General features: G+C 39.2%; 3 protein-coding genes across 3 annotated transcripts; 2 read left to right on the top strand and 1 right to left on the bottom strand.

The window, feature by feature from the left end:
- Positions 1–1,364: 1,364 nt before the first annotated feature.
- On the bottom strand, positions 1,365–7,959 carry bspry (B-box and SPRY domain containing). Its single transcript, XM_055040051.1, is given in 7 exon segments — positions 1,365–2,763; positions 3,914–4,038; positions 4,132–4,157; positions 4,280–4,510; positions 6,915–7,013; positions 7,439–7,897; positions 7,900–7,959. Coding segments are annotated over 7 exon segments (1,548 nt in total). The 3' UTR covers positions 1,365–2,215.
- Positions 7,960–11,852: 3,893 nt separating this feature from the next.
- On the top strand, positions 11,853–18,188 carry zmynd19 (zinc finger, MYND-type containing 19). The gene is made up of 6 exons (XM_055040685.1): positions 11,853–12,108; positions 13,478–13,537; positions 13,636–13,742; positions 15,053–15,193; positions 15,294–15,474; positions 15,916–18,188. The coding sequence occupies exons 1-6, from the start codon at positions 12,058–12,060 to the stop codon at positions 16,057–16,059; spliced, it is 684 nt and encodes a 227-aa protein (XP_054896660.1). The 5' UTR covers positions 11,853–12,057; the 3' UTR covers positions 16,060–18,188.
- A 2,214-nt stretch (positions 18,189–20,402) lies between these two features.
- Positions 20,403–22,720, top strand: tmem141 (transmembrane protein 141). The gene is made up of 5 exons (XM_055040032.1): positions 20,403–20,557; positions 20,727–20,793; positions 21,633–21,716; positions 21,812–21,928; positions 22,071–22,720. The coding sequence occupies exons 1-5, from the start codon at positions 20,504–20,506 to the stop codon at positions 22,130–22,132; spliced, it is 384 nt and encodes a 127-aa protein (XP_054896007.1). The 5' UTR covers positions 20,403–20,503; the 3' UTR covers positions 22,133–22,720.
- Positions 22,721–24,890: the final 2,170 nt, after the last annotated feature.

The following is a 24,890-nucleotide window of genomic DNA, read 5'->3' as shown; positions in this document are numbered from 1 at the left end:
GAGGTAAATCAGTCAAATAAATAGAAGACACGCATTTCCAAAACTATTCCTGTCTCACTTATTACTAGATATCTTGGCTTTTTGCATTATTTTTTAAAGCTACAAACATCAATCATCGCAACTCTGAAAATATTTTTATTCTGGCCTTGTTCTTATTCATTCAGTTTATACTAAATAATAGGTTTCCCATAAATTGTCTATGCCGAAATGTTCAGACTTTTCCAGGCATTTTAAGTGCATCTGTTTCTATAGTTTTCTAGCACTGAAAAACTACAAAAATAGACATTTAATGTGTTGATGTTTTCCACCTGTATGTTTAACAATTTATAACATGTTACTGAAGCTGAAAATAAATTCTGTAAAGTAGTAAATGTTTCTCTGCTGTTTTTTGTTTCTTTTGTAGAATCAAAGAAATTTTAATATTTCTATCATGTTTTAGTGGAGGAAAGCATTTTGAACTTTGCCGAAATGATTTGACTCATTTTTAATTCCTATGTAAAAAATATTGTATCAGTTATCTTCAAATCATAGTTTGTGATCATTAATATATCTAATTTGATTGCAAAAAATATTCTGTTTTAGAGTTTATAACAGGCATTTTCCTATACTTTTGATTTTTCTAAACTTCTACAGCATTTCTCCAAAATACAGTTGACCAAATCATGTTTTTTTTAAACATGTTTACATACTAACTTTTCAGTTTAAACTGCAGTGCATACTATCTATGCACACTAACTTTGCTGAATCACAGAAAACTTGACTGAATGAAAGGAATGAAATCATACGGATACAGAACAGCTCTGGTTTTCACTTCACAAGGATGGAATGGAGATAATCTGTGAACCTCGAAGTTCAAGTCGTGCCATTGATTCTCCATTGGATGTACATCTGTTTTGATAGGACCACTGGAACACATGAACATTTTTTCACCAAACCATTTGGCTGCATGCTTAAGAGTCATTATCCTGCTGGAAAGTGAACCTCCACTAATAGTCTTGAGTCTTTTGCAGCCTCTGAATGTATTCCTTCCCCCAGGTTGGCTTGTGTTAGCTTCATCCATCTTCCTGACAACTTTGAGTTGTTGGGAAGAGATGTATCCTTTTAAAGAAAAGCTTTCACACAGCATGACTCTTTCACTAACATGTTTCATCCTGGGGATGATTTGTTTAGGTTATTTTGCAGTTTTGGTCTCTTTTGACCAGAATACCTTCTCCCCAGGTTTGCTTTGTTGCTTGCATAGCTTTCAGCGAACAGGACTTTTTATGGCTTTCTTTTAACAACTGCCTTTTTTCTTTCCGTTAATTTGGTTGGTTTAAACTGTTTAGGGGTATCAGTGTAGAGGGGCTAATACAAATGCAAAGCCACAAGTTTTTGCTTTTTATTTTCTAAAAAATGAAAACCACACATTACTAGTCTTTCATTTCTCAAAAAATAAAAACCACGCATTACTAGTCTTTCATTTCTCAAATACAATGCATTACTTTGTTTTGGGCAGTCGTCACAATAAAATACATTATTTACTGTTGATAATTTACCAAAATAAAGTGAACTGAATTATATTCAATGGATTTATAATGGTAAAATCAGAAAATTTGCAAAAAAAATTTTGTCTTTTCTTACATTCACGCAGGTCAAGTGTTTATGACCTGCATGTGACGTATGAACCTTTAGTCTGACGAGAGCAGGAAAAATGTGCCGTTATGCTAGACACACTGCTAATGTGATCCAGTGAGCTGCATCTGACAACATCTTGTTTATGAAATATTTCAGAGAGAAAACACACAAAAATGAAACAGCAATAATCACTTTGCTGATCATAAGGCAAACAGGCTTACAATAGTAGTCAAATGTTCAAGGTCTGTGATTTTTAAAAGTCTGGATCAACCAGGGTTATTTTTGTTATCTATAACGTTTAAAAGCGTTACATAATAAAGAATAGAAATCTATTCTGTTTTCAAAAACAATCTTTCTATTAAAAAAACAAAAATTTTCAGTCAAAATAATTACAACAGTACAACAATGTAATATAATCAACATATAAAAATAATAAACATAAAAAATAATTGAATACAAAAGAAATTAGAAAAAAAATTAATAAATAAAAAACTGATGTAGTTGCAAGTTTTCGTTATTGCACAGAGTTCCTGTTCTCCTGCACATCATATTTCTATGATATAGAAATGTCTCTCCCTTCTGCTTTTAAACATTCGTATGCTCATGCCGTCTTTCGGTGCAGTATAGTGATGCTGCGGTCAGTCACAGCAAATGCCGGAAGCAGCGGAGCATTGAAGGGCTGAGAGACAGAGTACAGCACAGTGCCAGAGTCCGGCTCGTAAAACAGCAGCGTTTGGCTCAGCCAGTCCAGCAGCAGGCCGATCCGCTGGGGCCTCGTCACCACCTGCAAGGGAACCTTCTTCCCTGCATGGCAGTAGGAGTAGTCGCCATCATAGCGGGACAGCACCCACGACTCACTGTTGTAGCCCAGCCGCGCCTCGTTCCCAGAACCTTTGCGCTCCAGAGAGGCGTAGCAAACCCCGATCTTGAAGGCGCCACTTTTGCCGACATCCACTATCCAGCTGTGGGTACCAGAGGACATGGACAGAGATCCCAAAGCATTGGGCCAGGAGTCAAAGCGAGCCGGGTCGTACGGGGGAGACTGGCGGGGCTTCTTTTGGAGGAAGGTCAAAGTGCGTAGGTCTTCAGAGAGGGAGAGGAGTGGGCTGACTGTGCGCTCATCGAACTTTAACAGAGGTGATCCATAAGCTGTGTGGAAAGGAATAGATGGGTCAGAATCCGGGCTGCTTCTAAACATAAAGCCAAACTAGTTTACAAGTTATGAATTATGGTCAGATTACTGCAGATTGTGAGTATGCACGCATGTATGTATGTCAACTTTTGTTAATTTACCTTGCCATTAAATGACAATGGAAACAAACTACTCTACAGAAATAATGTTGTATCATCACCTTTCTATGTATGTATTAGAGAGCCTCACACATAACATCCAGCTAACCCTAACTCCTTTAAACAAAGGTAACTCATTGCAAAACCCAAATGATAACATCACCTTATCTCATGATATCCTACTCAGACGCTCTGTCTGCATTGAAGAGGGAATGAAGATTCACTCACCTCTAACGTACTCAGAGTTTGATTGAGGTTTTAATTACATAACACCAAAGAGCACTCAGGCTTTGTTTAGAGAATTGAACTTTCAGCCCCAAGTGAAAAAAAGAGAAAAAAACCCAACATGGTAATGTCACAGCAAAAACTAACCTACTCTATCTTTATTCAATAGCATGCAGCAAATTTTACCACACACACAACACAAAAACTGGAGGTACATTATAAATGATACACATACTAGAATGTAACAGCACTTATTGCTTCACAAATCATCCTTAAATTTAGACATTCTAACATTTGTAGCAAAATGAGAAACAGTATGTTAGTAGCTTCATGTTTTAAAACAGTGACTACTATATTTTTGTAATTTTAATATTTTGATCAGTAATGGCATTTTACAGTACTTTCTAAATTTTAAGTTTCTACAAAAAAAACAAAACAAAACAAAAAAAACAGGTATATTTAGCCGTCTAAAACTATTAATTAAAAACATGTTTTGACTGAATTTAGGACTGTGCCTTGAGTCCTTTCTGACATTCAAATATATTTGTATGTAAATGTAAATATTACATACAAATATGTTATAATATAATATAAAGTAACTAATTTGACTCATTTTTTAAAACAGAATTTAAAACCAAAGGAAGAACATTGTTAAGAATGTTTTAACTCTGTTCACAAGAGGTGGCTAATAAATTTGAAAAGAATAATGTCTTTTACAACAGTCAGCATATATAGTCATCTTGTTCCCCTGCTGAATCTCCAGGATGTAGTTAAGTGTACAAACCGTTGGGCCCCAGCAGCAGAGCAGTCGCCCAGAGGCCCTTCAGCAGCTTGCTGTCGATGCAGCCTGGGTTCAAGTTGAGCTGGTCGGTGTCACAGGGCTTCCCGACTCCTTCGGCTTCCTCCACCCTAACACAATCACACAGAAGAATCAGAAGTGAAGCAAAACCTCCAGTATCTTGTCAGTAAGAACAAATATTAGTCATATGAATAAAGTAGTACCTTTCAGCAATTTCTTGGACACTGGTCTGGAAAAAAGGAGCCAGGAGGAAAGTGATTATTCTCAGTAGTTTATGACTCTTATCAGCCTGCAGTTATTTATGAACCTACGTCTTTCCCACCACCGTCATAAACAGCCCTAGCCTCTCACCACCAGCTGTGCGTCGCCAGCGTGCGTCAGCGTGTGCACCAAGCGGGAGCGTGTTTGCGACAGACTCGTCAGAGCGTGGTTCCAGTGAGCTCTCTGGGTGAGGAGGCACTGCTCCACCCGCTCCTCCTCCCTCTGCACCTGCTCCAGGAGGCGCTGCTCCTCCTCCTCCAGGGCCTCGCGGGCGGCGGCGACCTGCGCGAGGACCTGCTCCCTCGCCCTGCTCGCCGACGCCTGGGTGAAAACACAGCAGAAGATGTGAGAGGAAGATCCGGAGATTTCAGAATCAGTTATTTTTCCTTCTGATTGCATTAAAACTTCTTCTGGTTCGGGTAAGGGCATTTTTCAAAGTCCATTGTTAAAGTATTCACACAGCATGGACTTTTTGCAATATATTTGATATGTGTTACATGTAAGGCAGCTTGAACCCGCAAGATGACAACATCTCTCTAACTTGCAACACAGTGAGAAGGTGATTAAAAAAACATGGTTGCAAATCTCAGGTTTTACGCTTCGAGACACAATAAACACTATTTGGAGGTTGATTTAAGGACAGAAGAAATGCAATACATAACCACATAGTGCTTTATTCTCTTTCTAAGGATTGCAAGTCATTCAAACTAATTTATTAATCTTACTTTAATAAAAACAAATAACTATGAAAATAAAATGTACTGAAGGTTCTTTGATGAAAACTATAGATAGATTTACAGTGGACGCAAGTCTTCGTAGGTTCTCGTTTTTGTGATGTTAAATAGTGACGCGATCATCACTTATTTTTGAAAAAGTTCAACTTTGATGTGATGAATATACCCTGTGTGACTCAATTAAAAAATAAACAAATCTATTGAAGCAAGAAAGTTTAAATACACCAAAACGTTGCAATCATCTGGTTGCCTAAGTACGCACACCCTTGTAATAATGTGAAGGATCAAAAGTAATCTTGGTGTACAAATAAATCCGTAAGGATTATTTTGTAATAATATAATGATATGTCTATTACATTTACCATAAACTGTCTGAGAGATACTGCCTAATTTTCCAAGACAGACACTTGCCAGTGAGGCTGCCTTGCTAAAGAAATTACTAATTAATTAAGATTTATACAATTTCCACATCAAAGAAAATAAAAATGATATGTTTTAAATAAAAAATTACAGGGAAACATTTGTTCTGATCCAATTAGTTAGCATAAAGAATGCATCACTTAACGCCTACTGATTAAGCAAATCATCAATGATTAATATGTCAGGTTTTGTTAAATTGTACGTTTTTTTTCTTTTCTGAAGAGAATATTCACAAGGGAACTTGCTGCACTCCCTCTCATGTTTCTCTGTAATTAGTGGAAATGTCACTAACTTCTGCTTCTTTCACTACAAAACTTATGGCTCTTTTGACCCTGATAGGTAGAAACACAAAATGTCGGACGGTCGTAGACTTGTCCTTGAAGAGAAATATAACACCTTCAATCACTCACTCAGTAAACATGGGAATTTTCTGAAATCTCCACGTTGTGATATTCTTAGAAAGAAAACCTTTGACCAAACACCGTTGATCTGGAATTTGCTCATATGCAATCAGAAGAAGGATGTGATGGTAGAAACACACAAACTAATACATCTGAATTCACAGGTCTAAGTCTTCACTAACGCTGTAATCTGTTTTATTTTTGGTTTGCAAACTGGTCACTTATAAAACTGCACAAGCATGACGAGGGGCTCCCTCTAATACAAAGTCTCCTTTTATGCTTGCAGGTTAATAAGTACAAGGGGCTCACGTTGGCTTTGTTGGAAGGTTATCACCAAAATAACTACTACTATACTGCATGAATAGTTATATTTCTTTGGCTTTTTCAACATTGCGTCACATTTCAACCATAAACTTCCATCACCTGAGTTTGGATTTTATGCTATAGACCAACACAAAGTAGTGCACAAAGTTGAAAAAAACATCAGCTACAATCAAGAAAAGAAAGGAATATATTTGTATTTTGCAGCTTTCGCTATGGTAAGGCCATAGGTAGCAGAGAGAGAAAGGTTGAGGAGAGGTTTAAAGAAGGGTTATAAGCCTCTGTTTCTTTAAGAAGCTCCTACTTTCTGACACTCTGCCATTAGCACATCATTACAACAGTTCTCAGGCGCGTTGAAGTGAGGAGAAGTAGTTTGTATAAACAGCTGATTAAACTCACAATTTAATGAGGTGTTTGCTAATTGCTGCTGCCACTAGTCTAGAGGAGCTCCGTGGGGAAGCTCGACTTGGGACTGCAACTCCAAGGAGAAGCTTTGTGTAAAAATCCTGAATAGCTACTGTGGGAGACTCAAGGAGTCCTCCAACAAGCATGAAATAATCAAAGCAACACTCCAGGTATGTTTTTGATGTGGGGAAAACATTATGTCATGATATAACGCTCAAAATTCTTTTTAATTAGTACAAAACTATAGAATTACTGTAAATTGGGTGATTAAAATGATTTCCAGCCCTTTGAGAGGCCCTTGGATCCCAGTATGTTTCTGCACATCTCAAGCGACTAAAGGGAAACGCACTTTTAAGAAACACCTGCTTTCTAATTACTAGTAAAACAGGTTCCACTTGTAGCATCAGCTCCCGGTTTCCCTGAGCGACCAGCGGCATTTCTCACCTGCAGCTTTTGCTCTTTGGCCGTCAGTGTTTGCTGGATGAACTTCTCTATGCCCAGGGCCTGCAGCTGGATTTTTTCACACACATCCACCAGCTGGTTCTGGAGAAGAGCAAACACATGCACAAACACACATATGACTGCTCAGTGTTAGGGCCTTTGGAGGAGAATGGCACAATGCTGAACCAGGCCAGCTGGTAGCACAACAAGAAAATCCTGTCGTCCTCTAAAATACCAGACACCTCAGCAGAGGAGAAGCTGTGGCACACCCACGAGACAATTTAGGTAAATATTGACTTGGAAAATAAACTTAATGTTGTTTCCATATTTTATCAGTGGCACTCTCAGAGTCTGATAATAAAAGTTACATCGTTTTAAACTTTGGAATGCAAATTACTTATACCAATTGCTGAAAAATAATTAGCTTCTTGACTAAAATGAAAGTAACATGTACGTTTCACATGAATAAATCAATAAAATAAAAGCACCTGTCAGAGATGAGCTTAAATATGATTGTGCAGTCTCACCCTGACCACGCCGACTCTGCGGGCCAGCGGGGCCACGCCATGTTCCCGGCAGGGGCCCGCGTTGGCGCAGAGGGAGCAGATGAGTTTCTGTTCGGTGGCGCAGAACCAGTCCAGTTCGGAGTCGTGCTCCGCGCAGACCTCGCTTTCCACGGAGAAGACGCCGGACTCGGTGTCAGAGGCGGCGGACGCCGGTGAGGTGGCTCCGCCGCCGCCGCCGCCGCTGCCGCAGGTGCTCTGATGGGACGCGGCCATGTCCGCCTCCTCCCGCTCCTTCATACCGCCGGTCAGTACAGCGAAAATGGGCTGCTCGGGATCAATTTCCAGGCGCGTCACGGCATTTGAAGTCTCCACAGGTGCAGTGGAAGACGAGCATGTTAAGTCACATTCGGTGAACCCCTCAGTCATGGCACAACAGGAGAACAGGTGCGCGCCGGCGGAGCAGAGAGAGTAGCACCTATACGCGGACCAGCGCTGTGATACAGGTGTAACAGGTGAGCGGAACACGGAAGTGACACGGACATGATAGGTCAGAGCTGAAAGCAAGTCTTTCTGTCCCACCTGTTTTTCTGTTTTGTTTTGTTTTTCTGTTTCTTGGGCGTCAGCTGTAACCGCCTTTACAGATTCAGAGACGCATTATAACGTTTTACAAACAGTCAAAGAACAAACTTTTTAGTTCATCTTCACGGTTTGCTAACTCTGCTCAGCAGTGGACTTTACCAAGAATATCCACAGGCAATGGCTCTTTACATCCACTTAAGTGGAAATTATGTTTAGCCATTCCTGTGTAACCAATTCAACATCCCTGTGATAATAGCACCTTGAGCTTGTCTTTGCTTACTATTTCACCTTTTTTCTGGTTGATCGCTAACTTAAGAGTGCTTTTAATAAGATTTTCAGTGGTGAAACAACACAAGGCGTGTGAAGGAAAAGTCCCCAAAAAAAGTCATCCTTGTTTATACCAGCCTTATACATCAGGTGATGGAACTTCAGGGGCTCCATCAATCTGTTGAACAACTCTTATCAACATCCCCACTATCCACACTTTGGCATAATGCTGCCATCACCATATTTCAGAGAGGATGGTGCTCCAGAGTGAAGTGCAGTGTTAGATGGTCTCATTAGAGCAGAAACACTCTTTCCACATGTTTGTTGTATCTCTCTCTTCCTCTGTGCTGTTTTAAATTCACCTGAAGGTGGATGGCCATGTTTTGGTGAATGTTTTGCCCCACACAATCTCTGTTTGATATTGGATCGAATAGTGCTCCTGGAGACGCTGATTTTAAACTCCTTCATTGCTTTATCTCTGACCTGTTTGGTTTGAAACCTTGGTCTTCATGATGGTGTTTGCGCACAAATGTAATATAAATAATTCCCACCTCTAATACCTTCAAAAAACAGCTGGATTTATATTGATATTAGCCTCTCAGTGGTTAAATGTATTATGTTTTGAAGGCAGTTGGTCACATTGGATTTCATTTAGGGTAATCAGAGTAAAGGAGGCTGAGTACAAATGCTTACTGAACTTCCCAAGGTTTTGTTTATCAAAACAATTTGAAAATAATGTTTCATTTTATTCTCAATACACAGTTATGCACCATTTGCATTAAGAATCCAGATTCTGTAAAGTACATTAAAGTTTCTGATTGTATCTTGGCAAATTGTGAAAAAGTTAAAACGGTGTGAATAACTTTGCAAGCCACTCTATGACAAACTCACAGAAATCCTTTTTGTTCTATAAAATCTGGGGATGCTGGCATTTATTTTCAACTCTGTTTACTTTGTCTTAATATTTGGGACTATTTGAAATGATATCTCAACCTCAGAAACGTTACATGGAAGAAGAAGAAAAGGGAAGCAAAAATAGCTTTGGATTGGCCATAAAATTCTCTTTCCTGCCGTGTGCATTGTTTTGCTCAAGGACAGTGACTTCAGATTTCTGTTATCGGTGCTTGATAAAAATGTTCTGTTTGTTTCTCCTTGGCATTAGATACAATAAGAGAACATCTTATTATTTTACTGTATTTTTTTTCGGGGAGAATGGGTGTGATAGATACTTGGTTGCATCATGTAATGGGTAGGGATCAGTGATACAGCCACTCCTCAGAGACAGCTGGTTTGGAAATAGTTGAGCAACACTCTGGTCCATGGAAAGCTTCAAGGAATCTTAAAAATGAAAGGTGGCTTAAACACCTCAAACCACCGTTCTGTCAGCTCTTAGTAGGAAAAAAAAAGTTTAATCTCTGAAACAAGTTAAAGATTTAAAAATGATCAATGTTGTTTATCAGTGCCAGATTGGAATAAGGCAACAAAAAATGTCAAATTTTTAGTTTTTTACAAGCCATGTGAGGACATAGGAAACAAACAGAAGAAGGTGCTCTGCACTCGGGATACTCGGGAGTATTTGACAAAAGTCACAGACTAGATTGAATACGTCCAAGCTCAAAGCAGGTGAAAAACAGTTGAGGACACGAGAACCATTGTTTGGCTAACAAACAATGGTTTGCAAACTCTTGTGTACGTGTTAAAAACAGCAAAGACACAGAAGCGTTTCCCCTCAGGCTGTGCAGAAAAAGAGCTGTAATACAGTGTGAAGTCAGTAGAGGGCGCTGACTGGTTTCACCATTTCAAATGATCCAATTCTCGTCACCTGACAGATCATAGGAGCGCATGTCGGGATTGGGCTTATCACGTCACAGGTATGACGTATTGAAAACTTTAGATAATGAAAAAATCGATATGAAGGGATTCCTTTACTATGAGTGATCGATAACAGCTCAGTGACTCATTCCCAGAGAGTTTCTGATCAGTCAATTACTGCTAATTTGATTTATTTTTATATACATATATAATCTACGTTGTGCACAATGACTTCAAATCAGAGACTGATAGCGCACAGATATTCCCTGCACGTATTTTTTTTAATGAGACACAAGTAGAAAATAAATATTGTGACATTTCAGTCCTATTTGCAGTCTTGATGCACATTATAAAGTTTATCTAAATACTAGACTTTCTGGAAGATCTTGAGTGTATTCATGTTTCGTGGAGAAAAACAAGTAATATTAAATGCTGAATTGTTTTGTTGCAAGTTAACTGAAGAGAAGCGCCAACACAGTTGGCGCAGATTATAAAAATTTTATATATTTGTGAAAAATAGCATTCACAGTTTTAATTTATTATATTTCCTGAAAATATGTAATATTTCTTCCTCCACACCTAGAGATTATTGTCCTAATGGATATTTATTTTTTGTTCTTTTTTTTCTTTGAATTGCGAGACCTGAAATTGTGTTATAATTCATTAGTTTGTCAAGAAACCCCTCCCAACTCCACTAGGGACCAGGGCGTACTGATAATGGTTGGATGGATGCATAGTTTGTCAAAAAATAACAAATCAACAAAAAATCGGACATAATTCATGTGTCTATTCATCAAGCGTTTAATAACCTTTTATCCTTCATGATCAAAACACTTACCAAGCTGAAGTCTGTATGTAAAAGTCCCTTTGGGGAGTTAGTTCAAATGTATGCCAAAAAAATAAATAAACAAGATCTAAATATTAACTGTATTAGGGAGCTACATGTATATGGAATTTTATATTAAATGTGAATTTATTTTATATATGTAGATATATATTGCTTTGGAGTTAATTTTGTGTTGACCTTTTCAAGACCCTTGAATATGTGAATTTGTACCAGGTCTGACAGCAAATTTTCCAGAGTCGTCATGTAACTTCTGGCCTCTGAAAAGGCCAGCAGAAAGATAAAGATCATGTGACATAAGTCTTTGTTATGGAAGAGGATTAGGGCCATTAATTCTAGAATTCTGAGATAAAAGTCAGAATTCTGAAAAACAAAAAATAGAATTCTGAGGGGGAAAAAAGTCAGAATTTTGAGATTTAAGTGAGTTCTTCTATTTTTTTCAGTGGGCCTAATCCTCTTCTGTATTTTGTACCACCTCCATTGAGTTCAAATAATAAAGCGTGAAAGAGACAGATAAAGATTGTATTCAAAGCAGTTAAACCAACAATAGTGTGATTGGATTTGTGTTAATTACATCAACCTCAGGAAACAGTTCAGCTAAACTAAACTTGCACAATCTATTTCTTGAGTAATTTACAGATTCTGTGAATCCTGTTTTTGTTCATTTGTTCTATCCCCCAAACAAACGGAATTTATAGTAAATTCCAGCCATTACATCTTCCTCTTGCAGCGCCAAAATAATTATCTCAGCTATCAAGCTGTCTGGCATTTCGCGCGAAAATAAACGGATGTGATCACGAGAGTCCATGACGTGAAAATTTAAATGGGCGGTCTTTACGAGCTATCCGTCTCTATTGTCCGACGTGATTGCACTGTGTGTGAGTAAAAGTCAATCTGATTGGTCGGTCTGGTTTCCTGCTAAACCCCGCCCCCCGCTCCCTCGACGACTCGCTCGGCTTCTCGCTCTCCAGCTGCCGTGTGTCACCGAGGCTGGGCTGCGGCCAGACGGAAGGCTGGAAAGCGTTACTTAGCCCAAAGGTGGTATCGCAGCGGGGCTGGCCCGTCCTGTTTCACGCCCGAACAAAACCTCGCAGGTTGAATCTCACGGCCCACTGTGTCATCACCGTCCGTTCCCCTGATGTCGGATTTCAAGCTTGGGATCGTGCGGCTCGGCCGTGTAGCCGGGAAGGTGAGCTGGATCCCAGTACTGCCATGTGCGGCCGGGGGAGGGCCCGCGGGGATCTCGGAAGACGTATTTAAAACCCTCACAAACGCTGGCTAGTTGGTAGAAACAATAGGCGGTGGGGATATAAATGCGGCTGTGTGTGCGATAAACGGCTAGCTCTACCGTTTTATGCGCGTTTGAGCGGATTAGAAAAGCCGGCCGAGTCAGACTGCTGCTCTGAACTCTGCCGCTATCTCGGATTCAAGCTAACGCTAGCATGAATCTTTTTCGTTGGACAGCTTTCAGCAGGAACAAATGTCCCAAGTTTGAACACATCTAGTCATTTTGTGCCTATGCCCATAGATGTCAATACTGCTGTCGCCTTTTCTGTCGTTTTCGTGTCCGTATTTTCGCGGTAATAAGGTAGAGTTCTGCCGCGGTGCTGCTAGCATCACCAGGTTAGCCGTGATATGTGGATCACAGTGGAGTGTCCGAATGAGGAAATCAGCGCCACGCCACACCAAATCACAAATGTCCTACTTTAAATACATAGACTAGTTCTGTTGCTCTTGCATGACAAAAAAAAAATCAATTGTATATTTTAACAAAAGCGTGAAGTTAAACTGTGGCTGACGGTGTCACAAGACACTCCCGATTCCGGTGTTGCGAGTCGCGGTCAAAGCTGCGGCCGGTCCTGCATCCCCCGCCTCCAGTCTGTCAGGGACTTGTCATGATTTTTCTACACCTGAAAGACCCACCATCCCCTGCGATCTGTCAGTGGAAACTGGGTGTCATGTTGCATAATTGGACGCGTCTGGCGCGAAGACACCGACAACCCGCGTCCTGTGCATTGCATTATTTCTCTCGCTGAACCTGTTATCTGTCTATAACTCGCGTTTGTCAGGTGGCTCAGGTGGGTCTCGACTGGTTAAAACGAGTCTCCTTTATGTAAGGCCTGGTCGTGACTCATCTGAACAATCCGAGCAGTTTGTGTTTACAATTTTAGGTTCTATTCCCAGAATTTGGACTCGCTTCGTTCATGTTGCAAATATCACCTATCTTGCATTATTATAGTTAGCTTCAACAGTTTGATATGGCAGCCTCTGCATGCATTTTACTTCAGAAATGTCCACCTCCATATTCTCTACTTTTGGAGGTGGATGGAGAATTTATCAGGGATTGTGTAATGATTAATTTCTTCTTTTAAGAAAAGAGCTTTTGGATTTGAGATGCATTGAGATCGTTCCTATGCCTGGAGTATTAAAAAAAGTATTAATTAATATCGTGGCGGGGTAAATCTGTTTTTATTAGTTGTCTTGCTACACAGTGAGGCAGTGATAAATAAGCACTTGCCTTGCAGCAATAAAAATGTTTTCTTAATTTCTCGTTTCAGACGAAATACACTCTAATTGACGAGCAGGACATACCACTGGTTGAAAACTATGCCTTTGAGGTAAAGTGTCAGAATGGTTTCTTTTTCGTCTGCACCACATTTCTCCAAAACACCAGCGAGGGCCGTTAACCTCAGTTCCTTCTTTTTTTTTTTTTCAGGCTCGCATGGAGGTAGACGCTGACGGCAATGGTGCAAAAATCTTTGCTTATGCTTTTGACATCGGCAAAGGCCGCTGGGCTGGAAGGCCGCTGCACGAGCTGCTGTGGTGAGTATATCTTTGGATATTCTCGAAAGCTAAGTCATTCTTGCGAACGAAACGTATATTTTTGTATTGACGTTTACAGAAATAGCCATCGGAACAAGTAAAAATATAGTTAGACATTGTACGCAAACTGATAAAGTCAGAAGTATTGTTCCACAAAAATCTCTTTGGATAATTTGAGATGAGTCTTTGGTGCATTTGCTTGCAGGTAATTTCTTGCATAAGTGCCATGGTGAAACGTCTAACACATTGAAGCGAGAAAAGCCAACAAAGAGAAATATTTCATTTCAAAATGATTGTACACAATCTGCATCTTTTATATGTATTTTAAATCTAAGTTTCAGAGTGTGAAGTTTTGATTGTGTTTTCTCACGGGTGGTCAATGGTACCCTGTATTAAAGAAGATGCTAAAACAAATATTTAACCTTTTGTTGCTATTAACATCTCCGTTTCCCTCATATGGAAACATTCGGAGAAATTCAGTCAGGAGTCCTTAAACACTCTCCTGCCATAACGGTGTCTCAGCTTGACTCCTGATTTTTTTTTTGTAAGTTATTTCCAGTGTATCTAATACCTAAAAAGGATTTGCTTCCACCAAACAGTTTGATTTCTTGTTACATTTGGGGTTCACAAAAAAATGAGAATTTAAACATTAGATTTTTCCAGACTTTTTTTCTTTTCTCTGTTTTCTAAGAGCAGGATTACATTTATGTTGTTGTATGATTTCTCACTTCGCAGATTTTGCACTTCCTGTTGTCTTAGCAGGGTAAAAATGAAGTTGAAAAGGACATGTGGTTCATAAAAGGGGTTGAAAAGGCCAAACAATGCACTAAAACTCCAAAAAATACTTAAAATCATGTGCAATTAGTTTAGGATACTACATTCCCTTGGTATTCTAAGGCCAGGAGTTATAGATTTCCAAATTCTTTGCTAGGGAAGAGTTAAAAACAAGTTCTCACTTTGATAGTTTTCTCAGTTGAAACGCATAGATAGCTGGCTTTGAAGTCACTGATGTGTGCAAATTTGTAAAATATTTGTAGATTTTAATGCTTGGATCACTGATGCTAAAAACCACCCACATCCCCCACTATTGGGGAGAAAGGGTGTAGGAATCATCCCTTATTAAGATAAACATTTTTGATTGAGATGAAGATAAAACTTTGAATTAAGACCCCTTGCGTTCGTTCTCTTCGGGATAAACGAGAGCAACAGCATCCTTAAAAGATTTGAGTTCTTGACATATTCCTACAACGTCGCTCACTTTCCTCCTGTGCACTGGTGGAAACACGTCTGACTTGTTGGTCTTTATCCAGGGAGAAGCACAGAGGAGGCATTGCCCCCAGTTTTCAAGTCATCCACATCAACTCTGTGACGGTGGATAACCGGCTAGACAACCTACGACTGGTACCGGTGGGCTGGAGCCCCAAGCCAGAGGAGATCTCCAGCAAGCAGAGGTAACACCACCGATTTAAATCTGCGGCAGAGTCCTTATCAGCATTTAACAGCGACATCAGTATTGAACCGCTTAATGTGACATTTTGTTTTTTTGTCCAGAGAGCAATCTCTGTACTGGCTGGCCATCCAGCAGGTCCCAGCTGATCCGGTGGAGGAGCAGTACCTGGAGCTGAGCCGCACACGCTACTACAATGCTAACGGGGAGCTAGTGGAGGAAGAGGAATGCTCCTGTACATACTACGAGTGTCATTACCCCCCTTGTTCACTCATTGAGAGGAGGGTAAGTAATCAGTGTTACGTTTTTGGAATTGGTCTGAATTGATTTGCTTGAAGGCATGAAGTATTCATACTCCTGGAACTTTTTCATTTTTGTAATATACCAGATTCCCACCACATTAGGGCTGGGTGATTAATCAATGACATTGATATCAAACTTTTTGATTACTTTTTTGAAATATTGGGCTTTTTTTGGTTCACCTGTGTGGGATTTAATCTCAGTTTAAATCCATCTGTCCTCTGAACAAACAGCTTCACGAACGCACAGAAACCTGACAGGAAGATTGATTGATTTTTGCAAAGCCCTTTAGATTTGAATTTAAATTCCCCCAGATTCGTTTTGATTTGACTTTTCAGGGACTGTAAATCCTGTAAGTTCAGTATCACAGGCCAGACTAAAACCTGCAGGTGGAATATTGACCGTCTCACCCCCGTCTCTTCACAGCTGCGGGAGTTCAACATCTGCGGCCGCTGCCAGGTGGCCCGCTATTGCGGCTCCCAGTGTCAGCAGCGGGACTGGCCCGCCCACAAGAAGCAGTGCCGCGAGCGCAAGAGGGTGCTGGCGCTGGAGTCGGAGCCCGAACGGTGATCAGCCCTCACCCTCGACTGTGAGAGAAGGAGGAGGGTCAACGGGGGGCACAGGGATAGATTTGCGGGAGGGTGAGGGGAGGGGACAAACACGAACTCGCTGACAAGAGAATTGATGACAGAAGACAATGTTTGACTGACTGACAGTTCAGGCGCTAAAGACATGGAGGAGGGGGAAGAAGAACACAGCAAAGACATCTGCCACTTCCCAGGACTCACAACTCTCCATAGCTTGCTTTTCATGTCGATTGCAGGGATTTTTTTTATTTTTATTTTTTTTTGTCTCTATAGTTCTCACGGAGGGAGAACATTGAGCTCAACCTGCTGCTATAGTTTTCTAAGTGAGGAGAGGAGGGTGGAAGAGTTGTCTCACCGACAAACTTGACAAGCTCCGTTGGACCACAGTCGAACAGACCGTTCTTGTCATCCACTTTCGTTCCTCCACGCCTGCGCTCACTGCGGAGGGAGGGCGGGACGACGGGGCTACAGGACCCGTCGCTCAGCTGGTACAACGGGACCTGGACCTTCTCACTGTATCGCTCTGTCTCCGACCGCCCTCATGCAACTAAATGGCTGCTGCGTTCATGATCACACCCCAAGCACCTCGTCTCGTCCTCCCCCCCAGCCCCCACCCCCCATGCTGATTTCACCGATTGGATCACACTACCAGTATTGAGTGTATATGTGCGGGCGAATGCAAGCGGGTGTATGTGTGTGTGTACTGCCAATATGTGCTGAAGGACATTAAAAAATGGTGGCTGATTGGTCAGGTTTAATGTATGTCTTTTTTTTTTTGCTCTTAAAGGGGCCATATTACCCAATTTTAAATGTCCTATTTAATCAGAAATTGGTGGTTTGAAAAATATTTTCACTGTTCTATAAAGAAAAAAATAGCTGCCAAAATAAAGGCTTAGTTTTCTACTAGAATTTTTTCCTGTTTATTTTTGCTTTAATTGGTCGGATTAGGCTTATATTTTCTTACTTGTCCCACACAATGCTGGATTTTTTGCATTATTTATCTGATCTATTCCTGCTGTTGAAAATTCGATGTTACTCAAACTGCCCCTTCCAAACAACCCCGTTTAAATAAAAGCACCGCTGGCAGCAGAATCAGACTAATCATGTTCTCACAAGTCACAGGAAGTATCTTGACCAAAGTCTGCTCTTGGTTTCTGTAGCTTTTTGCTCCTAACTGGTTAAAATCCTTCCAGTACGTCTCTGTTTGCTTCCAGTCGGGTTCTTTCACAGGTTTATGGTTTGTATGCATTAATTGGAGAGGGTGCTGCTCTGTCGTATTTTTATTTTTTTTTGTTTGTTTGTTTGTTTCTTTTTGAAGAAAATCTATAGAGATATATTTATTTAATGACTTGATTGTGAAATGTGTTCATATTTTGAAGAAACGGGACCTTTCCTAGCTGATTGCGTTTGGGTTGAGTTGAAAATTTCTCCCTTCTACTGGATTTTTGTGCTTTCGTGATACCCAAGTGAGTCAGTCCTCAGTGTTGCCCTTCCATTTTTATTTTTTTATTTTTCTCGGTGAATACACTGCACACTGTCTATGTCACTAAAATCTTCCATAAAAGGGGATGTCTTGTGGAGAGGGAAAACTTGAATTTCCTGCTACAGAAAAGTTTGGAGACTGGTTGCTCTCAACGTCTGCCTTTGTTTCCCACAAAACAAAAAGTGAACTGGTGGACTTTATTCTCCAATCACCTGCCTTCCTTGTATTTCCCGCGATGCACACCTATTACATGTGTCCTCTTGTGTCTTAGACGAGGAGTACGAACACTTGAGCATGTGTTTTTGTTCATGTACATGCAAGTTTTCTTTTGGTTTTTTTATTATTTTGTGTCTGAATCTGAACAGGTTTTCAATACTGCACTAAAACTTGGTTCCTGCTGTTTGCGTTCATTTCATTAATGGACAAAAAGGAGGGATGTAATTTTTTTTTGCCCCTTTACCCCCAGAGTGTACAGATAGCGTCAAAAATTTTGTTTTTCTAAAAAAAAACCATTTAAGCATTAATCACCTAGAAATAAAGAGCTACACTATGTGAAAGGAAGTAGAGTTGGAGATAATTGCCAGTTGCTTTTCCATTGTAAAATGATAATAAAGGTTAAATGAACCTCGGTTGCTGCTGTTGGCTCAGTTTTAATAGGGACGTGTCTCAAGCAGGTTGTTGGCTCTGGTGTAAACGAACGCTGAGGCTGGAGCTTGTTTTTAAAAATTCTTGGATATCAAAATGGTTCCACTTGTCAGTTCAATCCGAAACAATAGGAAAGACTGGAAGCCTTTCCTATTGTTTCCCACAGAAAAATGTGAGCTTTGATTAAAAATAATACAAAATCCTCTTTCAGAGTAAACAGATTGTGTAGTATTCAACCAATATAGCATTAATATTAAGATTTTCAGCTTTATTTTACTGTAACCAGATGTTCAGTGAAATAAATATATAAAAATATTCTGTGCCTCGCTCCTTATAGGTTGTGATAAGGTTGTTCACAAACCGTGAATTGGGATTTTAAGTGACACATCGGCATAAACAGTGCATATATTGGTAAAATATATAAATATTTAAATCCTGAATAAAATCAAGGAAAACCATTGGTCAGAAGTTACTGAATTGGTAAATAGGACACATTTCAGTTCGTGCTAAGTATCCAGGTGTCCTGTGAAGGCGACAGTGGTTTGTTGGAGAACACTGATGAACAAATGCATGAGGGCCAAACAACACAAAAATTGCAATCAAAAATAAAGTCAGAAGAAATCCTGTTATAATGTCAGAGACATGGGGAAGGAGGCGCTCTGGAGATATGAAAAAATACAAGCATCGCAGTTCATTTTTCTGAGTTCCTGTCTAAAATTTGTTGTGAACAAAACAACCCAAAAAAAATTTCGTGTTTCACATGAACATCTTATTTTCTTAACACTACTTGAGTTAACGTGTTCAATCAGTCCTGTACCATTTCTCACACACAGATCAGCTTTAACTCAGCCTGTATGAATCCAACTTAAACCTTTGAGTTTGTCACCATGTTGAGTGAAACAAGGCTCCTTTGTTAAGCAAGCTCTCATCCCTGAAGTTTTTCCTCTTTTCTCTGTGTAACCAGTAACAGATGTGCAGCTGCTTTCTGTGGCTCTTTGGTAACTTTATCTTCCATGTTGTTACTTGTGCTCAGCAGTAGTTGAATTTTCTCCATCTGCTTCCTCTGCTCACGTTCCCCCGCTATTTCCAGGAGAATACTTAGGTTGTTTCAGGCCGCGGTGCTAAGTCAGAGGTCAGAAGGGAGGTCAAAGGTGCTATCGTTGAAGCATGGCATCCTGAAATTAACACTATAGTGTGTATTGATTCTTTTTTTTTTTTTGGGAAAGATATTTAAATAAATTGTTACATTCATTAGAATACTTTTAATGATTAAGCTACTGGCAAAAATAGATCAATCTTTCAGATCAGATCAATGGTTAGACTGATTGAAAACCCAAGATATTATAACTTACTGCATGTTGACATAAGAGCTTACAGATTTTCTAGAAATGTAAAAGGTAAAGGTGATCTTATTTATATAGCACATTTTCAGCAACAAGGCAATACAAAGTGCTTAACTTAAAATACGAATAAATAAATAAAATAGAAAGGGCTACTTTGTGCTGGTGTGTCACAAAAAAATGTAATGATGTACATTGAATCAACTAAGTTTATTTGCACAGCACTTTTCAGCAACCAGGCAGTTTGAAGTGCTTCATGACAACATAAAAACATTACAAACACGTCTAGCAGACGTGACATTTTGTCAAGTGCCATCTTTGAAATCATCAGCACACATTATATGGTCAGTGCTCAGTTATTGATGCGTGTGGATGTAATGGGATAAAAATGTAAGGACATTTAAGAGTCATGAGCATTGTTACAATATTCTTCTTCTTAAATTCAAGGAACTATGACAGTGTTCCTTGAGTTGAAGGCCCAGAAACACTGCAGAGCAATTATTAAGTTTTAATAATAATTGCCGAGCAATTATTAAGTTTTAATAATAATTGCAGAGCAATTATTAAGTTTTAATAATAATTGCAAAGCAATTATTAAGTTTTGATCCTTTAAAACAACATCTATGAAGAATCAACGGCTGACTCTAAACATTTGCACATGAATAAATAAATGTAAATGTCTTTTTCGTTTCTTAATCCCTTAACACAATAATGGAACTATTACAATAATAAACAAATATTTATTTCGATCCGTCCTGCGTTTCATTGTAGAGAAGCAATGTATTGCAGCACTTCCCGGCCGTTAGGGGTCGCTGTTGTTTAATTCACGCCCCTCTTTTTCTTCTCTTCTTCGTTTTTCAACGCGGAAGTTTCATAACAGGGGAGCTGTGTGTTGACATAAGTTGCGTTTGAATCTAATCCTCAAAGCAGAAGCCTGTAATTTCAACCTACTCGTCAACATGGTGAACCTCGGTGTGACGAAGGTGGACGACGCGATAGCAGCAAAACATCCCGTGAGAATTACTGTTTGTTTTTGTCTGACGTTGCAGATCTCTGGAGGACATTTGACTTTTGTCGTGAATATAAAATCATTCTAGATTTTTAGAGACGGTTTTATTTAATGCATAAGTGAATGACACAGTGTAAAATCATATATTGTGTCTTGTTTTGTTTGTCTTTCAGGGGCTGCAGAGCTACGCTGCGTGTCAGTCTCACGCCTTTATGAAGGGGACAGGAACCTTTGTACTGGGTAATGTTTTAATTACAATGTGCTCCTTAAATCAACATACAAATAATATCAATTCAACAGTGTCTTACGTGCAATAGAGTCACGTGTTTAAATTTTTTGTTTCCTGTATTATTAAATGGATTACAGCTTTCTTGTGCCAATTTAATACCTGTGTGAAAGTAAACTAGAGTTAAAAGCATTTTTAACCACAGGAGGGAGCTGTAATCTTTGACTATCTGGTACAGACTCTGGAAAATATTTAGTCACCTCTTAGTTGCTTTTTGTCAGTAAAGCAAATGAATGTGTTAGCCTGTTGTTTCAATTTTCAGATGAAACGTTTTGGATTATTTTTAGAGGTCAAATTGTGAAGTATAGGATCACTTTGTTTGTTTATCCAGTTCTAAACTGTAGTTTGAATGCGTATATATCTGCAAGTACAAATGACAGAGTTACTTCTAATAAGAGTGGAAAAGGAACATTTATGATGGAAAACAATTTTCCTTTCTTGTAACTTTGTTGCTTAAAACCTATTGGTGTATCTGTCTATTTGTTCATCCTTTATTTCCTTTCCTTTTCACCTATAGTTTCCTTAGATTTAAAGCTTGCCCATTGTATGAATAGCCCAAATAAATTCATAAGGAACTCCTCTGTCTGTAATTTGGAAATTAGCTACTTTACCCCCAAAATTACTTCTAACATTTTGTTGTTATTGTGCAATATTTTAAAAACCTTTCAGTGAACAACAGAGCAAAAGCAACAGTATGTATTTAAATTTAAATTGCCTTTGAGTTTCCAGTATTTAAGTTTTCATTCCCTTTCTTGCTTGTCTGACTGTGGCGCCTTCTGTGATGCTGTTCCAGGTGTCACAGGGTTTTTTGCCATCCAGAAGGCTCTGCAGATGAGACTCCCCTACCCACTACAGTGGAATCTGCTCATATCAATAAGTGATGAGTTATACTTCTTAAATACTCATGTTAGACAGACTGGAAAGATATTTGCTCCAATTTCTGACTGCCTTATTTGAAACCTCCTCTGTCAGTGGCGTCATCGTTTTGTAGTTATGCAGTAACTCGCTGGGAAACACAGAAATGCTCAGACCTTTGGCTGCTGCTAGAGACGGGTAAAGTCCCAGACAGATCACCGCCACCACCAACAGGTAGGACTAATGGAAATCCCCGTTGATATTGTTTAAATATGGATGAAAACGTATTTTTAAGGTTTTTAGTTCTTCAATTCCTATGAATCAAGTCTGCAGAGATGGATGTTTATGCTTACCTTTCTTTGTGTTGGTCTTCCAGTATCTCATCCAGAGGATTCAAAAGCTGCTCAGAAGACAAAATATGGAGACGACATGGAATAAACACACGTCATAGGTGAAAAGAGCCTTTCACCTCTGACACCTCTTTGTCAGGAAAAATATGTATAAAGACTGAGGAAAAAACATACATTTTGTATTTATTTTAAGTGTTTTTCATCTTACATACTCATGTGCCTCAAGAAAGTAATTGTATTGTTTGGTTTCAGACTTCATGGAGTCTTTGAATTTCATAACGGCATTAAAGTAGATTGAACAGAACTGAATTCGCTAAATTGCAGGTCAGGGATTAATTTGGATCTTTAGCAGAAATCTGATGTTAAGCTTCTTGATCTCGTATTATTCTGTGGACATGTTGGTTTGTCATGCAACAGAATTAAACCTTCCACCAGCCACTGGTTGTTTCTCTGCATGTATTATGGGATGTATCAAGCTGTTTGTTGGTACCCTTGTTTGCTCTGGGGATTTAAACCAGCCAATGATCGGATTTTGCTTCTAAGGACATGAATGTTAGTAAAAGCTGAAATCCAACAATCGAAAGCGGCTTGCTGCTGTCTCTTGTGTCCACTAGAAATCTATTGACCTGCCATCAATCCACAAAAGCTTAAATAAACTCATCATGTCTCAAAGAAACATTGACTTTATTTGTGTTCAACTGTTCTGCAGAATTATAGAAGAGTATTTGTTTCAATTGTTTTTATTTATACTGTCAATATCACGATAACAAACTCAAGAGACTGAAAAATAAACTTCTCTATTTACTTGATGCACAACACAACAACTTACCTAGTTAATGATTCAGTCACTGTAGACTCTGTACAGTTTGGAAAATAAACTAATGTAGTTCTGTTTACTGTTAATCCAAAGACTTATTGAACAGTTCATTTATTTCATTAATTGAAACCCACTAAATAAAATAACTGCAGGCAGTTGTTTATTTCTGATAATTATGACAATTTCCCAGAAATAGCTATAAGAACATAACTTTTGAGATTAGAATATTACATTACACTAATAAAAACATTTCTAGTACAGAAATGTGAGCTCAATAAACAGACACGCAGTTTCCTACTTGATCTTGTAAGCGCTACAATAACTTTCATCCAAACCAATTCACACACTGCTAAATGCAGGGGTACAGTATATGAATCAATAAAAGTATTCTAACGCTGAAGACACTCAATGAGGTTTACAGACACAAGTAACGTGTTTATCAATGTGAATCTTCAGAGAAGAAGTAAAACATTTTATCCGGAATCACAGCAGTCAACCTGCAAAAACTTAACATAGTGAGTCATCCTGTTCTCTGCCCTTTTTGACAAGTACGCCTACAGTTGTGTGTTTTTAATCGGAAAAATGGAGGTGGATAAAGGTGGAATTAAACCAGCTTGAATTTGTAACAGAATCACTTTTCAATGTGTAGCTTTTATAAAAAGATTACATAAAACTGACTTATGTCCAGCCAGGAGGCTTTCAAGGTACCATGCTAAATACTAGGATGAAAGTTGCGCAAAAAGGGGATAAAGACCTGAAGTTTAAACAATGTGTGCATGAATCAATGCATGTCACCCTCTTTCACATATCCAATATCAATATAGATTAAAAGCTAATTAAAAACACAGGTTAAGGATGAATATTATCAACTTATTGCAACATCTTTCAAACAGAAAAATTCTGGAAATTCAAATTAAAAACACGAACGGCAGAGATTTTTGTCTCATTTCTGCAATCTATAAACGAGTGATCCAGAAGATTACATGTATGTAGATATGTGGACATGTAGGTTTTTTATTGATTATGTAATACACGAATATAACTGTCATGCCAAAAATGACAGAACATCTAGCCTTATTCAATGTCCCAAACTTGGCTCACATCACAGGTGAATGCAAGCCACAGTCCAAGCCACTCGAAGTAAAAACATAAAGTGCTGACAATGTACCAGTGACGCAGAAAGACAATAGGAGCAATTCTGAAAATCAGTCTATTTTAAGAAGGCTTTAGCATTGATTTATTATTCCCTTCTTTCCTCCTCACATCTTTTTCAAGCCTGAATCATCTCCCCCACCCTGTTCCTCACCCACTCACTGCAATTCAAAAATCTGATTCAGCTCCTCTTGAATACGTTTAAGCCTCTTCTTTGTATTTCCCAACACAGGCTCCATGAACTGAATAAGCCTAGCCATGTATGCACTGATACTGCCATATATCCAGGCACTCACCCTGTTCAGCAGGGTGGATGTTAAGTTACTTACTGATAGAGGAAACACGGTTGCTGGTTTTGCTTTAAAAAAAAAAAAAATTCACTAAACCACTGGTAGAGAGAGAAAACGAACCAAAATCCGGTCTGACAGGATGACTAACGGAAAGGTTTGAATTTTGCAATAGTTATGACAGATCCTTTGTGACAACCTGATGGCGTGTTTAGGATTAATCACCAGTGCAGTCTATGCAGCTGACGACAGGAGGGGAGTTCATGCCTAGGCAGGTCAGAGTTACTGTGCAGAAAGCCAGTTCCTTCGTTTGGTTCATTATAGCTCTGTATCAACTGCCTACAGGGGATCTGAACACTTTAAATGTAAATGTTTGTGGTCAATAAGCGTCCACAAAGTGAGCAACACGGCTCACTGCTCAGGGCGAGATTTCTTTGGGGGCAGCACAAGAGCTCAGACAGAAATGAGTTAAGTCTTTTGAGCCCCAACATTAATTATTGCATCAAATTACTAAAGTAACAATACACAAATTGGACAGTGGTTGAGACTAATTGGTTTTGTTTTGACTATTGACTAACAGTATGTTGGGA

The sequence above is a fragment of the Poeciliopsis prolifica genome, unplaced genomic scaffold (assembly GCF_027474105.1).
Source record: "Poeciliopsis prolifica strain line A6 unplaced genomic scaffold, Auburn_PproV2 SCAFFOLD015, whole genome shotgun sequence".
NCBI classification, from domain to species: domain Eukaryota; kingdom Metazoa; phylum Chordata; class Actinopteri; order Cyprinodontiformes; family Poeciliidae; genus Poeciliopsis; species Poeciliopsis prolifica.
The sequence above is the reverse complement of the archived record's forward strand: the minus strand, read 5'-3'. Positions and strand labels throughout refer to the sequence as shown.